Source organism: Anomaloglossus baeobatrachus, chromosome 7 (genome assembly GCF_048569485.1).
Source record: "Anomaloglossus baeobatrachus isolate aAnoBae1 chromosome 7, aAnoBae1.hap1, whole genome shotgun sequence".
NCBI classification, from domain to species: Eukaryota; Metazoa; Chordata; class Amphibia; order Anura; family Aromobatidae; genus Anomaloglossus; species Anomaloglossus baeobatrachus.
The window spans coordinates 56855880-56870807 of NC_134359.1; the positions used below are offsets into that span (position 1 = coordinate 56855880).

Here is a 14928-nt window from a genome sequence, read left to right on the forward strand (position 1 = left end):
CCATCTGCGTCCTCTGCAGCTGGACATTCTCCGCAGTTGGGACAAGCGGACTTCTTCCTTGCACAGGTTGGTGGCTCTGTCGCCACAGACCAGGGTCTCTCTTCAGTGGTGGCTTCGGCCCCTCTCTCTGTCCCAGGGACGCTCCTTCCTGGCCCCATCCTGGGTGATCCTCACCACGGATGCCAGTCTATCCGGCTAAGGAGCAGTATTTCTCCACCACCGAGCACAGGGCACTTGGACTCCGTTCGAATCAGCCCTCTCGATCAATGTGCTGGAAATCAGAGCTGTGCTCCTAGCTCTCGTAGCCTTTCACCACCTGTTGGCGGGCAAGCACATTCGAGTCCAGTCAGACAATGCGACAGCGGTTGCCTACATCAATCACCAGGGCAGGACTCGCAGCCGCCTGGCAATGTTGGAGGTTCAACGTATCCTTCAGTGGACGGAGGACTCCAAGTCCACCATATCCGCAGTCCACATCCCAGGCGTAGAAAACTGGGAGGCAGATTATCTCAGCCGTCAAACCGTGGACAGCGGCGAGTGGGCTCTGCATCCGGCAGTGTTTCGGTCAATCTGCCGCAAGTGGGGCACTCCGGAAGTGGATCTAATGGCATCCCGGCACAACAACAAGGTCCCGGTTTACGTGGCTCGCTCCAACGATCCTCAGGCCTTTGCAGTGGACGCGCTGGTTCAGGATTGGTCCCAGTTTCGTCTGTCTTACGTGTTTCCCCCTCTAGCTCTCTTGCCCAGAGTCCTGCGCAAGATCAGAATGGAGGGGCGTCGGGTCATCCTCATTGCCCCAGATTGGCCCAGGCGAGCTTGGTACCAAGACCTGCTCCATCTGTCCGTAGAGGTGCCGTGGCATCTCCCGGACCGCCCAGACCTTCTCTCACAAGGTCCGTTTTTCCGCCAGAAGTCTGCGGCTCTCAGATTGACGGCGTGGCTCTTGAGTCCTGGATCTTGACGACTTCTGGCATTCCTCCCGAAGTCATCTCCCACTATGACTCAGGCTCGGAAGTCTTCCTCGGCCAAAATTTATCACAGGACTTGGAGAATTTTCCTGTCCTGGTGTCGTTCTTCCGGCCATGCGCCTTGGCCTTTTTACTTGCCGATCATCCTGTCCTTTCTACAGTCCGGTCTGCAGCTAGGACTATCCCTCAATTCCCTCAAGGGACAGGTCTCGGCTCTGTCAGTGTTGTTCCAGCGGCGTATCGCCCGGCTGGCTCAGGTGCGCACCTTTATGCAGGGCGCATCTCACATCATTCCGCCTTACCGGCAGCCTTTGGATCCCTGGGACCTTAATCTGGTCCTCACGGCCTTGCAGAAACCCCCCTTTGAGCCTCTTAGGGGGGTTTCTTTGTTTCGTCTTTCACAGAAAGTCGTCTTTCTAGTAGCCATAACTTCCCTCAGGAGAGTCTCTGATTTAGCTGCTCTCTTCGGAGTCACCTTTTTTGGTTTTTTCATCAAGACAAGGTGGTTCTCCGTCCGACTCCGGACTTTCTCCCTAAGGTGGTATCTCCTTTCCACCTTAACCAGGACATTTCTTTGCCTTCCTTTTGTCCGGCTCCTGTTCATGGCTTTGAAAAAGCGTTGCATACTTTAGATCTGGTGCGGGCGCTCCGGATCTATGTGTCACGCACCGCTGTTCTTAGGCGGTGCACCTCTTTTTGTGCTGACCACAGGTCGGCGTAAGGGCCTCTCTGCTTCTAAACCGACCCTGGCTCGTTGGATTAGGTCGGCCATTTCTGATGCCTACCAGTGTACTCAAGTGCCTTCCCCCGCCAGGGATCAAGGCACACTCGACCAGAGCTGTCGGTGCCTCTTGGGCTTTCATGCACCAGGCTACGGCTCAGCAGGTCTGTCAGGCTGCCACTTGGTCTAGTCTGCACACCTTTTCGAAGCACTACCAAGTGCATGCTCATGCTTCGGCAGATGCGAGCTTGGGCAGACGCATCCTTCAGGCGGCTGTCGCCCATTTGTGAAGTTAGGTTTCGCCTACTTCTCAGTTTTCTGTTTATTTCCCACCCATGGACTGCTTTGAGACGTCCCATGGTCTGGGTCTCCCATAGGAGCGATGAAGAAAAAGAGAATTTTGTTTACTTACCGTAAATTCTTTTTCTTATAGTTCCGTAATGGGAGACCCAGCACCCTCCCTGTTGCCTGTTTGCAGTTTCTTGTTCCGCGTGTTATCACCGGCTGTTGTTGTTGTAGACAGAGACTCCGGTTGTTCCGGTTTTTTGCTCTATCTCTACTTGTGGGTGGCTATTCTCCTTCAGCTTTTGCACTAAACTGGCTATATTTGGTTATCCAGGGGGTGTATATGCTCAGAGGGAGGAGCTACACTTTTTAGTGTAGTACTTTGTGTGTCCTCCGGAGGCAGAAGCTATACACCCATGGTCTGGGTCTCCCATTACGGAACTATAAGAAAAAGAATTTACGGTAAGTAAACAAAATTCTCTTTTTTATTCTTTACTAAACTGTGGCCACTTTTTCTTACAGGATTTATATAATCTAAGCTGGTTACATAATAAAGTTTGTGTAAATCAGTGACTTGTGGCTACATTACTTTTTCTCTTCTATTCACCTGACACTTTCTCCGTCCCTCCACAGCTTAGGATGTGGAATAGGTTATGGTTACCTTCACCGGATACCTACGCGACCATTTGAAGAAGGAAAGAAGATCTCTCTGCCAGGGCAGTCACCATCGCCTGTGAGTCCTCTAAAAGACGGCTTTACAGAGGTTTGTACTGTACATCTTATACTTGGGGTTTTCCCTCCTTTATTACCATTACCAGAAAGCCATACAGACACGTTATCTTTCTTCCACTCTCGCACACTGTAACCTTTACAGTCCGTAATCTGTTTTCAAACTGTTTGCATAAAACAGCACTAAGGGTAGGTTCACACACCACGTTAATGCTGCAGATAATATCAACAGCAATTCCACAAGAATCCACAGCGCAATCTGCCCCCACCCTGGGGCTCCTATACCAACTCTTCTAGGGTTTTTGTTCTCTGCACCCCCGACCTCCTGTATGTGACCCGACAGTAGTGCAGTTGACTCTCTTGGTTTGCTGGCATCTAATTTATTCTGCAGTATTACGGCTTCCCTTACATTGCAGCTGCCATGACCCTTGTGGTATTTTAATTTCAGTCTGTTTGAGGAAAGGGCGCCAGGCCCGAGTATGGCTATTTAGCCCTAAACGCAACAGTCGCCCCAGTCAGCCACTGTATTTCTATGATGCCGCCACATATAAAAGAATTACGGCTGCAGGAACGTTACAGCAAATATTCTGTTGGTAAATTTAAAGGATTTATCCCAACTGGACAGCCTGTTCTCTGAATGTGGGCTCGGATAGTCAACCCCCAGCGATCATCTGATATCATGGAGGATCTGCGTGTGCTCACCTCAATGAATGGGCAGGCATATAATATATGGCCAAGTCTACCGGTTATACTCCTAGCCTTTCTGTACTGTAACTCGGATGCGAGGTCCTCTCTGCTACATCCATGTGCTTTTATTGTTTCAACTGAACAACCCTGTGGAAAACTGCTTGGAAGTGACGTCATGGTAGTGGGTTGTTGGTCCTCTGTATGTGTCAGTGACTGGGAAGAGATGCCATTGTATATCGTGCTTCATGAATGACTCTTCTTCTAGGTCCAGCTGTCGTCTGTAAATTCTCCTCCGACATTGCCTGTTGCAACCACAGGAATTGAAGGAAGTCTGTCCGGACTGTCACTTAATGCAAACCCCCCCGCTGTCACCAGTGCTTTTAACTCAGGTACACAGTGTGTTAGTAGACTGGCTAGTCTGAGGTTACACCAGATATTAGTTGGCTTATATTCTGCCAGAAAAGTGTTTGGTGTTCTAGAAAGGTCCAATGTATTTCTCTTCTTTTCCAGGTTTACCAACAGTACCCGTATTAACGCCACAAATCAACCATTCCCTCGCCACTGGCCCCCTCAATCCAGCCGTGTCACTACCAGGTAAGTCCAACAGTGTTTTGGGTGTATAACCGCTTAAAACTTTACCCCTGAAACATTTATTCACAATAATAAAGATCTGTGCTGGAATCTCACATTGCTACCATTTGTTTATCACTTTATTGGGGGATACAGGAACCTTCGGTGTATGCTGCTGACACTAGGAGGCTGACACTATGCCAAAAGACTTAGCTACTCCCCAGCAGTGTAAACCCACCAACTGGTACAAAGATATTATCTTCAGACATGTGGATTCGCTGTTTGTGATCTCTGAAGATCATTGCAGAGGCCTTCCTGCTTCCAGAGCCAGCATCCCTCTCTGGATCTGCTCTGCCATTTTGGACATCGATTGGGTAAAAGATTAATCGCGCCCACCCAAGGTTACAGCTCACGCCTCCTGTGCCATATGCCACATGGCCAACTTGGTCTTCCACTTATACCATGGCAAAGTTCTACAGGGTGCACATCTACGTCTCGTCAGATGTGAACCTCAGTAGAAGGGTCCTGCAAGCAGCAGTGGCCCGAGCGCAGACTTCAGGGCTTTAGTCTTCTGCCCACTTTGGGATGATACATGGTGTCTTGTGTCCCCCTATGAAGCGATAAAGAGACTTTGGGTACTCATCATAAAAGCTTTCTTGGAGCCTCCAATGGAGGACACAACATCCGCCATTGTGTGTAATGTTGTTTTCAGCCTTGCTCTTGCCTTACTGCTGCTTCTCCTGGTGTTTTCTCACTAACTGATTAGCTTCGTGCCAGTTGGGGGATATATACTGCTGGGGAGAAGCTAACTTATTTTGCATAGTGGCAGCAGCCTATAGCCATGGCTTTCTGCCCCCAATGAAGGCTCATATTTTCCAGGGAGTACCCAAACATTTTCTTTTCTCAAATGAATAGCTTCCTTTCAGGATACAGACATCCTGATTACTGCAGATCTGACTGCTACAATCTCCCACATTTAGGGCTCATGCGCACGTAACTGCATAATCCTCTGCAGCGATTTGACAGCACATGTGCGCGTCAAATCGCTGCAGAAAGACTGCATAATGGATGCAGTTTTTTGTAAAAAGAAAAAAAAAAAGCCCATTTCATGCGCTCGGGATGCTGCCCCCACCATAAACAGTGGGAGCTGCATCCAGAACGCAGAATTAATTGACATGCTGCTTTTATGAACGCACGGATTTGGGTAAAAATTTTAGCACCCAAATCAATGCGTTCTTAAAAGCATCGTGCACACGTCACATGCACAATCTACATAGATTGTGCAGGGGATGCAGGACGCATGCATATACACTGCAGTGCAATACGCCGCGTAAATGCATGATATTACATGACGTGCACATGAGCCCTTAAGTGGTTTTGCTATGTGAATAGTTGAGCCAGCAATATTTGATTGCACCAGATCCTGTGGAGTGGGAGCTGCTTTTTGCAGCAGAATTAGGCTTTCTCTGATTGAGGATGTACATTTGACCCGTGTGTGTGTGTGTGTGTGTGTGTGTGTATACGAGTGCTCAGCCTAAATGAGTACACACCCATTGAAAAGTGAGATTTTAATCGATATTGCACTGAACACAAGAACAATTTCCAAAATTGACAAGACAGTTTCATAGAACAATTTATTAAATCTTAATATAAAAACTAAAGTGAATAATATAGATTTCAATACAAAGTCCTCAATTTTACCCAAATTACCGTGTTGTTCCAAAAGAAGGGAATTTTGTTTACTTACCGTAAATTCCTTTTCTTCTAGCTCCAATTGGGAGACCCAGACAATTGGGTGTATAGCTATGCCTCCGGAGGCCACACAAAGTATTACACTAAAAGTGTAAAGCCCCTCCCCTTCAGCCTATACACCCCCCGTGCTGCCACGGGCTCATCAGTTTTGGTGCAAAAGCCCGAAGGAGGAAAAAATTATAAACTGGTTTAAAGTAAATTCAATCCGAAGGAATATCGGAGAACTGAAACCATTTAACATGAACAACATGTGTATACCAAAACAGGGGTGGGTGCTGGGTCTCCCAATTGGAGCTAGAAGAAAAGGAATTTACGGTAAGTAAACAAAATTCCCTTCTTCTTTGTCGCTCCTTATTGGGAGACCCAGACAATTGGGACGTCCAAAAGCAGTCCCTGGGTGGGTAAATAATACCTCATAATAGAGCCGTAACGGCTCCGTCCTACAGGTGGGCAACTGCCGCCTGAAGGACTCGCCTACCTAGGCTGGCATCTGCCGAAGCATAGGTATGCACCTGATAGTGTTTCGTGAAAGTGTGCAGGCTCGACCAGGTAGCTGCCTGACACACCTGCTGAGCCGTAGCCTGGTTCGCAAAGGCCCAGGACGCTTTTCCAATCCGGATTGAAGAAAGGACAGAAAAGTGGGCAAGGCAATGGCCAGGGAGAAAACCCCTGAGCAGAGCACCACGACAGGAATATTTTCCACGTCCTGTGGTAGATCTTGGCGGACGTTGGTTTCCTAGCCTGTCTCATAGTGGCAATGACCTCTTGAGATAATCCTGAAGACGCTAGGATCCAGGACTCAATGGCCACACAGTCAGGTTGAGGGCCGCAGAATTCAGATGGAAAAACGGCCCTTGAGACAGCAAATCTGGTCGGTCTGGCAGTGCCCACGGTTGGCCGACCGTGAGATGCCACAGATCCGGGTACCACGACCTCCTCGGCCAGTCTGGAGCGACGAGGATGACGCGGCGGCAGTCGGCCCTGATCTTGCGTAACACTCTGGGCAACAGTGCCAGAGGAGGAAACACATAAGGAAGCCGAAACTGCGACCAATCCTGAACTAAGGCGTCTGCCGCCAGAGCTCTGTGATCTTGAGATCGAGCCATGAATGTTGGGACCTTGTTGTTGTGCCGTGACGCCATTAGGTCGACGTCCGGCATCCCCCAGCGGCAACAGATCTCCTGAAACACGTCCGGGTGAAGGGACCATTCCCATGCGTCCATGCCCTGGCGACTGAGAAAGTCTGCTTCCCAGTTTTCTACGCCCGGGATGTGAACTGCGGATATGGTGGATGCTGTGGCTTCCACCCACAGCAGAATCCGCCGGACTTCCTGGAAGGCTTGCCGACTGCGTGTCCCACCTTGGTGGTTGATGTAAGCCACCGCTGTGGAGTTGTCCGACTGAATTCGGATCTGGTTGCCTTCCAGCCACTGCTGGAACGCTTTTAGGGCAAGATACACTGCCCTGATCTCCAGAACATTGATCTGAAGTGAGGACTCTTGCTGAGTCCACGTACCCTGAGCCCTGTGGTGGAGAAAAACTGCTCCCCACCCTGACAGACTCGCGTCCGTCGTGACCACCGCCCAGGATGGGGGTAGGAAGGATTTCCCCTTCGATAATGAGGTGGGAAGAAGTAACCACCGAAGGGAAGCTTTGGTTGCCTGAGAGAGGGAGACGTTCCTGTCTAGGGACGTCGGCATCCTGTCCCACTTGCGTAGAATGTCCCATTGAAGTGGACGCAGGTGAAACTGCGCGAAAGGGACTGCTTCCATTGCTGCCACCATCTTCCCCAGGAAGTGCATGAGGCGCCTCAAGGGGTGTGACCGACCTTGAAGGAGAGATTGCACCCCTGTCTGTAGTGAACGCTGTTTGTCCAGCGGAAGCTTCACTATCGCTGGAAGAGTATGAAACTCCATGCCAAGATATGTCAGCGGTTGGACCGGTGTCAGATTTGACTTTGGAAAATTGATGATCCACCCGAAACTCTGGAGAATCTCCAGAGTAACGTTGAGGCTGTGTTGGCATGCCTCTTGAGAGGGTGCCTTGACCAGCAGATCGTCTAAGTAAGGTATCACAGAGTGACCCTGAGAGTGAAGGACCGCCACTACTGTAGCCATGACCTTGGTGAAAACCCGTGGGGCTGTCGCCAGGCCGAACGGCAGTGCCGCGAACTGAAGGGGTTCGTCTCCTATGGCAAAGCGCAAGAAGCGCTGATGCTCTGGAGCAATTGGTACGTGGAGATAAGCATCCTTGATATCGATCGATGCTAGGAAATCTCCTTGGGACATTGAGGCGATGACGGAGCGGAGGGATTCCATCCGGAACCGCCTGGTCCTTACGTGTTTGTTGAGCAGTTTTAGGTCCAAAACAGGACGGAAGGACCCGTCCTTCTTTGGAACCACAAACAGGTTGGAGTAGAAACCGTGACCCTGTTGCTGAAGAGGAACCGGGACCACCACTCCTTCTGCCTTCAGAATGCCCACCGCCTGCAGAAGAGCCTCGGCTCGCTCGGGAGGCGGAGATGTTCTGAAGAATCGAGTCGGAGGACGAGAGCTGAACTCTATCCTGTAACCGTGAGACAAAATGTCTCTCACCCAACGGTCTTTTACTTGTGGCAGCCAGGTGTCGCAAAAGCGGGAGAGCCTGCCACCGACCGAGGATGCGGTGTGAGGAGGCCGTAAGTCATGAGGAAGCCGCCTTAGTAGCGGCACCTCCGGCGGTCTTTTTAGGGCGTGATTTAGACCGCCATGCGTCGGAGTTCCTCTGATCCTTCTGCGGCCTTTTGGACGAGGAGAATTGGGACCTGCCCGCACTCCGAAAGGACCGAAATCTCGACTGTCCCCTCCTCTGTTGGGGTGTTTTTGGTTTGGCCTGGGGTAAGGATGTTTCCTTTCCCTTGGATTGTTTGATGATTTCATCCAATCTCTCACCAAACAAACGGTCGCCAGAAAATGGCAATCCAGTTAAGCACTTTTTAGAAGCCGAATCTGCCTTCCATTCCCGCAGCCACAAGGCCCTGCGTATTGCCACCGAATTGTCGGCTGCAACCGCCGTACGGCTCGCAGAGTCCAGGACAGCATTAATAGCGTAGGACGCAAATGCCGACGTTTGAGAGGTTATGGACGCCACCTGCGGCGCAGACGTACGTGTGAGTGCGTCAATTTGCGCCTGACCAGCTGAGATAGCTTGGAGTGCCCATACGGCTGCGAATGCTGGAGCAAAAGACTGGCCGATAGCTTCATAGATGGATTTCAACCAGAGCTCCATCTGTCTGTCAGTGGCATCCTTGAGTGAAGGTCCATCTTCCACTGCCACTATGGATCTAGCCGCAAGTCTGGAGATTGGAGGATCCACCTTGGGACACTGAGTCCAGCCCTTGACCACGTCAGGGGGGAAAGGGTAACGTGTATCCTTAAGGCGCTTGGAAAAACGCTTATCTGGACAAGCTCGGTGTTTCTGGACTGCCTCTCTGAAGTCAGAGTGATCCAGAAACATACTCTTTGTACGCTTGGGAAACCTGAAACTGAATTTCTCCTGCTGAGAGGCTGACTCCTCCCCTGGAGGAGCTGAGGGAGAAATATCCAACATTTCATTGATGGACGCAATAAGATCATTCACTATGGCGTCCCCATCAGGAGTATCAAGGTTGAGAGCGGCTTCAGGATCAGAATCCTGATCAGCTACCTCCGCTTCATCATACAGAGAGTCCTCTCGCTGAGACCCTGAACATTGTGATGATGTCGAGGGGATATCATAGCGAGCTCGCTTAATCGGTCTGGGGCTGCGGTCCGTGTCAGAGACCTCACCCTGGGATCCATGAGACACCCCGGGAGGACATTGCTGTTCCAACTGAGGGGGACCAGGGGGCAATGATTCCACAGTGTCCCTGGCTTGAGATGCCGGCCTGGACTGCAAGGCTTCTAATATCTTAGCCATAGTCTCAGAAAGTCTTTCAGTAAAAACTGCCAACTCCGTCCCTGTCACCTGGACAGTGTTAACAGGTGGTTCTCCCTGGGCCACCCTTAGCAGAGGCTCCGGCTGAGAAAGTGCCACAGGGGCCGAGCATTGCACACAATGAGGGTCAGTGGAACCTGCCGGCAGTATAGCCGTACATGCTGCACAGGCAGCATAGTAAGTCTGTGCTTTGGCACCCTTGCTATTTGTGGACGACATGCTGTTGTCTCCTCTGAGCAATACAGGAGGGTATATAGACAAAAATCAACAGTGCACCATACAGTGTAAAGTATAGTCTATAATCATATAATCTATAAGTACACTTCTGCACTAGTGGGGCCAGCACCACAGGTGCTGCTTACCGCCTGCGCAAAGCGGTTGTGTGGGCACCAGAAATCCTGCCTGGGTCTCCCTGAGCTTGTCTCTCCTCTCCAGCGTTAGCAGAGCTGAGAGGAATGGCTGCCGGCGTCCTGAGGAGAGGAGGGAGCCGTGGGCGTGACCCAGAAAAGTGCGGGAACTGGTGCCCCACTGTGCAGAGTGAGGGGGGTGGAGTATGCAAAGCATGCTCCAGCCCTCAGTGCTGCCGTCCTGTACAGCGTCCCGCCCTTCCCCTGATTGGCAGGGCTGGGGGCGGGAAGAAAACGAGACTAGGCCGCAAAAGCCGGGGACTCGAGTTATAAGCGCGGCCGCCGTATAAGCGCGGTCAGCGCGGAAGTCCCCGGCGCACTAACAGTCCCAGCCGCGCCGCAGTGATAACCATGGCAGCGGCGGTCAGCGCGGCAGTCCCCCTACACGAACACACTCAGCGACGCTGAAGTGTGTAATGGCACAAACGCAGTCAGCGCTGCTGTCCCCGGTGCACTAGCACACCCAGCAATGCTGGAGTGTTGCTGTGCGCGGTCCCCACGGGGACACAGAGTACCTCAAAGTAGCAGGGCCATGTCCCTGAACGATACTCGGCTCCTATCCAGCATGGTCCTCAGGAGCTGTGGATGGAGCACGGTCTCCTGTGCCTGGAGACCGAAAGGATCCCACTTCACCCAGAGCCCTAATTGAGGGATGGGGAAGGAAAGAAGCATGTGGGCTCCAGCCTCCGTACCCGCAATGGATACCTCAACCTTAACAACACCGCCGACAAGAGTGGGGTGAGAAGGGAGCATGCTGGGGGCCCTGATATGGGCCCTCTTTTCTTCCATCCGACATAGTCAGCAGCTGCTGCTGACTAAGCTGTGGAGCTATGCGTGCATGTCTGACCTCCTTCGCACAAAGCATAAAAACTGATGAGCCTGTGGCAGCACGGGGGGTGTATAGGCTGAAGGGGAGGGGCTTTACACTTTTAGTGTAATACTTTGTGTGGCCTCCGGAGGCATAGCTATACACCCAATTGTCTGGGTCTCCCAATAAGGAGCGACAAAGAAATAAGACCTTGTCTTATACTTTCTCTTGCCCTGAAAAAGCAGTATATTTAAGCCTTACACTGAAAATTCCTGCTAGGGCTTATTTTTGGGGGAGGTATTTTTTGGGGGGGAAAACACGGTAGTTAATGCAAAAATGAATATACTCCACATCAAAAACTACTACCTCTAGTATTTTGTATGATCTCCATGATGATTAAGGACAGCACAAATGTTTTTAGGCTTAGAATGAACAAGTTGATGACACATTACATCTGTCTTTTTCAATTCTTCAAGAACGAGCTCTTTTACAGCCTGGATGCTGGATGGAGAGTGATGACAACTTGTCTCTTCAGAATTCCCACTAGATGTTTGGTTGGGTTCAGACCAGGAGACACTTGGCCACTGAGTCACTTTCACCCTGTTATTCTTTAGAAATGCACCAGATGTGTTTTTTTTTTTTTTTTTATCATTGTCATGTTGGAAATGTGCAGGTCAGAAAACGCTCCTGTTTAGGTATTAACGCGAGTGGTCTCTGTGAGATGGTTGCATTTTTGTGTCAGTTTTTCTACAGTTTTCTAACTAAGTAAAGCTTTGCTGATCTTCTTGAAGCTTTCACATTACTTGTGTAAACAAATTATATTTTTTCTTGGGTCTTGTGACATTTCTCTTCCATGTGGTGCCATTGCCAACCGGATGAAATGGGAACGGGTTCCCTTTTATTGTCAGTTAGAACTTTTAGCTTTGCGCCTAAGATTTTCATTGGCGTATAATCATTTTTGCAACAGTCTTGAATACATTTGTTAGAAAAATTGTATTTTTTTGGGTATGTAAAATAACAAATCTTGTTAATCAATTGCCCACATTAATGGGAGTATTTTGTAATATTGGATCGCATAGAAAATGTTGATTCTGAAATGAAACTAAACGTTTTCTGACAAATCTGTTATCTGTTATATAGCGTCAGCTATAGGCATAGAAGTGGTGTCTAGGTATAGTAAAGTAGCCATGCGCTACGCAGTGAAACCACCTATAGCGCCACCTGGTGGAAAACAACGGAGTTAGCATTTTTATCTCAAACGGAACGAGAGAAAAAAAGTGAATTAAAAAGTTGTAGGGCATCATCAATTCAATACGAATCGACACCTTGCATACAGAAATGCTATATGAAACCTATGACCCCCCCATTCCCCCAAACAATGAATTTTGGTCACGCATATGGCGCTCATTTTGCTCAAAGTGGCCCCCGTCAGCTGCAATGCACATCTGGCCTCTGCACAGCATACTGTATCTTGCTGCACGTTGTGCAATATGGTAGGTGACACGTTTGAACAAGCATCTGTGATACGTCGTCGTAGATCCTGTAGTGTTGGTGGAGGGGTCGCATACACCTGCTGTTTGATGTGACCTCACAGAAAGAAGTGCAATGGGGTCAGGTCAGGTGAGCGTGGAGGCCACTCCATGCAGCCAACATACCCAATGACTTGTAGGAAGGTCTCCATGAGGTATCGCTTCACGTCCGCAGCCTTGTGAGTTTTACATGTTCTAATCATAGCATTTCTGTATGCAAGGTGTCGGTTCGTATTGAATTGATGATGCCCTACAACTTTGTAATTCACTTTTTTTCTCTATCTAGTGCTGTTTTCGAGATAAAAATGCTAACTCCGTTGTTTTCCACCAGGTGGTGCTATAGGTGGTTTCATTGTGTAGCGCATGGCTACTTTACTATACCTAGACACCACTTCTATGCCTATAGCTGCTGCCGTTCTCATATTAATAGCGGACAGGATATGGGTGGATACACTGTATGTGTATATTGTATAAAATTATATATATATATATATTTATCTATCATGGCTGTGCACAATGATAAATCATACATTGGTGAAATTGTAAATGATCATAGATTTGTAACTGTATTATTTCCTCAGGTCTCATGCCATTATCCACTGGACTTCCCACATTACAGAATTTACCCAATCTTAACATACCTGCAGCCAACCTAATTCCCAGGCCTGGCTTCCCGGATTTGACACACAGTGGTACGTTCAACCCCTATGAACGCAGTTGATGTTTTCTAGGATCCCCATAGTGATTGTCTAGCCTTGTACATAATCTATACGTATCAGATCAGTAGTTGTCTCACCCTCATTGATCAGCTTTTTTACATTACTTGGATACAGATACATCGGGTACGGCATTAAACCCCACTTTCTATTAATGTGCGATGTATATACTAATTTTGGTATTTATTTTGTGATGCAATTTCCCGTCTTTCGCAGTGCCAGGCTTGCCTCCTATTGGTCCGTTACCAGCACTGAACCTAGCAGGACTCCCTCCGCTCTCAGTAAATCCTCAGTTCCCCGCATTTCCTCTGGCACCTATTGCAAGCGACCCAATCCCTACACTGCTGGACCAGATCCCCTTACCCTCCGTGGAAAATGGCACATCTACAGTGGAGAACACAAGCAGCGCAGACCTTCCTGCCACAGAGAAAGTTACTGTCAGCAGCACAGAAGCAGCGGTGGCTGAATCCTCTTAACATGGATCCCACCAGCTTGTTGTATTTATTAAAGCCACAGAATGTGTTCCCAGATGCAATCATTAATCTCATTCTAGTTTGTACTTATGTAGGAGACCTGTAAATACAGAGAAATCTAGTTATGAAGATGAATCAAGGTTATTGAAGAAAGAAAAGACACAAGCGGGAGACGCCAAACTCTTACACGGATGTAAATTATTTTAGCAGAAAAGAATTTCCAGCCGAATTTGTTTAATAAAACGTTACAGCACGAGCACTCTTACTATGTGTATGGTATCCGTCTCCTCCACTGCTGCGCTCCGCAGTGTGCAACTGCTCTCTCTCTATTGTTAGGTCAGCACCGTTGGACAGATGCTTTATTCCAGAGTGGTCCATACAGGGCATTCAGGACGAGGATATGAAGAGAATGTTCTGTATGAAATTAAAGGATTTAAAATGTTCGATTTACATACTGCAATAAAATCCTGGAGTTTTACACATAATTGTGTCAGTTTGTGATTAATGGTTTCTTCCAATTTATTAAATATAGATGTTGACACTTCAACTTTCATCTGCCACCCTAAACAGATTCTATACTATACAGACCTAAGCTTTAAATGTTTCCCACCCACCCCCCGAGACCCCAGCGGATCAGAGCTAACAGCCCCCGTCACACACAGCGAAATCTCTGAAACATCACAGGTTTTGTGACGTATCGGTGACCTCGTTGTGTGTGAAAAGCAGCAGCGAGCAGGCCCCTTTTGCGAGGTCGCTGATCAGAACCATTTTTTACTCGTTGGTCTCCCACTGTGCAGTGCGCATCGGCATGTTTGACGGCGGGAGACCAACAAGTACCCATTCTGAGTAAGCAGGGAGCCGTCGTTACACAGGTGGCTGATCTCTGATCGCTGTGGAGATCTGCCTGATTGACAGCTCACTAGCGACGTTCCAGCGATGCCTTCTAGGTCGGATTGCTGGTGCGTCGCTACGTGTAACGGGACCCTTGAAATGAGGTACAGATTCAATAGAATGTGTTGGCTTTGTAGTCTCTGCTTTCTATTAAATCCATCCTGCACTCTGCACTTTAGAGCAGATTATGCAAAAATCAGCAGAGTATTACAGAGCCCAAAAAGTGGATTAAATTTTACGAGAATTCCATTGTTGAGTCACAATTTTTTTTTTGCGGTAAAAATTTAAATCCACGTCAATCTATGCTATACAATTTTAGCGTGAATTTTTCCATTTTCACTGCATTCTGTAACTGCAAGCTTACGCCCCACAGTGTGTTACCATAATTCACCTTCCCCCTGGAAGTCCTGTCATTATTTCCTGCTGGTGTGCTTTAAA

The 14928-nt window shown here is 48.8% G+C and overlaps 1 protein-coding gene across 1 annotated transcript in view; it reads left to right on the plus strand.

The window, feature by feature from the left end:
* GORASP2 (golgi reassembly stacking protein 2) overlaps positions 1–14084 on the plus strand; it is a 55627-nt gene extending 41543 nt beyond the window's left edge. Inside the window, exons 6-10 of the mRNA XM_075318862.1 lie at positions 2608–2737; positions 3656–3779; positions 3901–3984; positions 12992–13102; positions 13343–14084. Coding sequence (XP_075174977.1) covers positions 2608–2737; positions 3656–3779; positions 3901–3984; positions 12992–13102; positions 13343–13602 — 709 coding nt within the window. The 3' untranslated portion in view covers positions 13603–14084. The remainder of the gene's footprint in view (positions 1–2607; positions 2738–3655; positions 3780–3900; positions 3985–12991; positions 13103–13342) is intronic.
* The last annotated feature ends 844 nt before the right edge of the window (positions 14085–14928 follow it).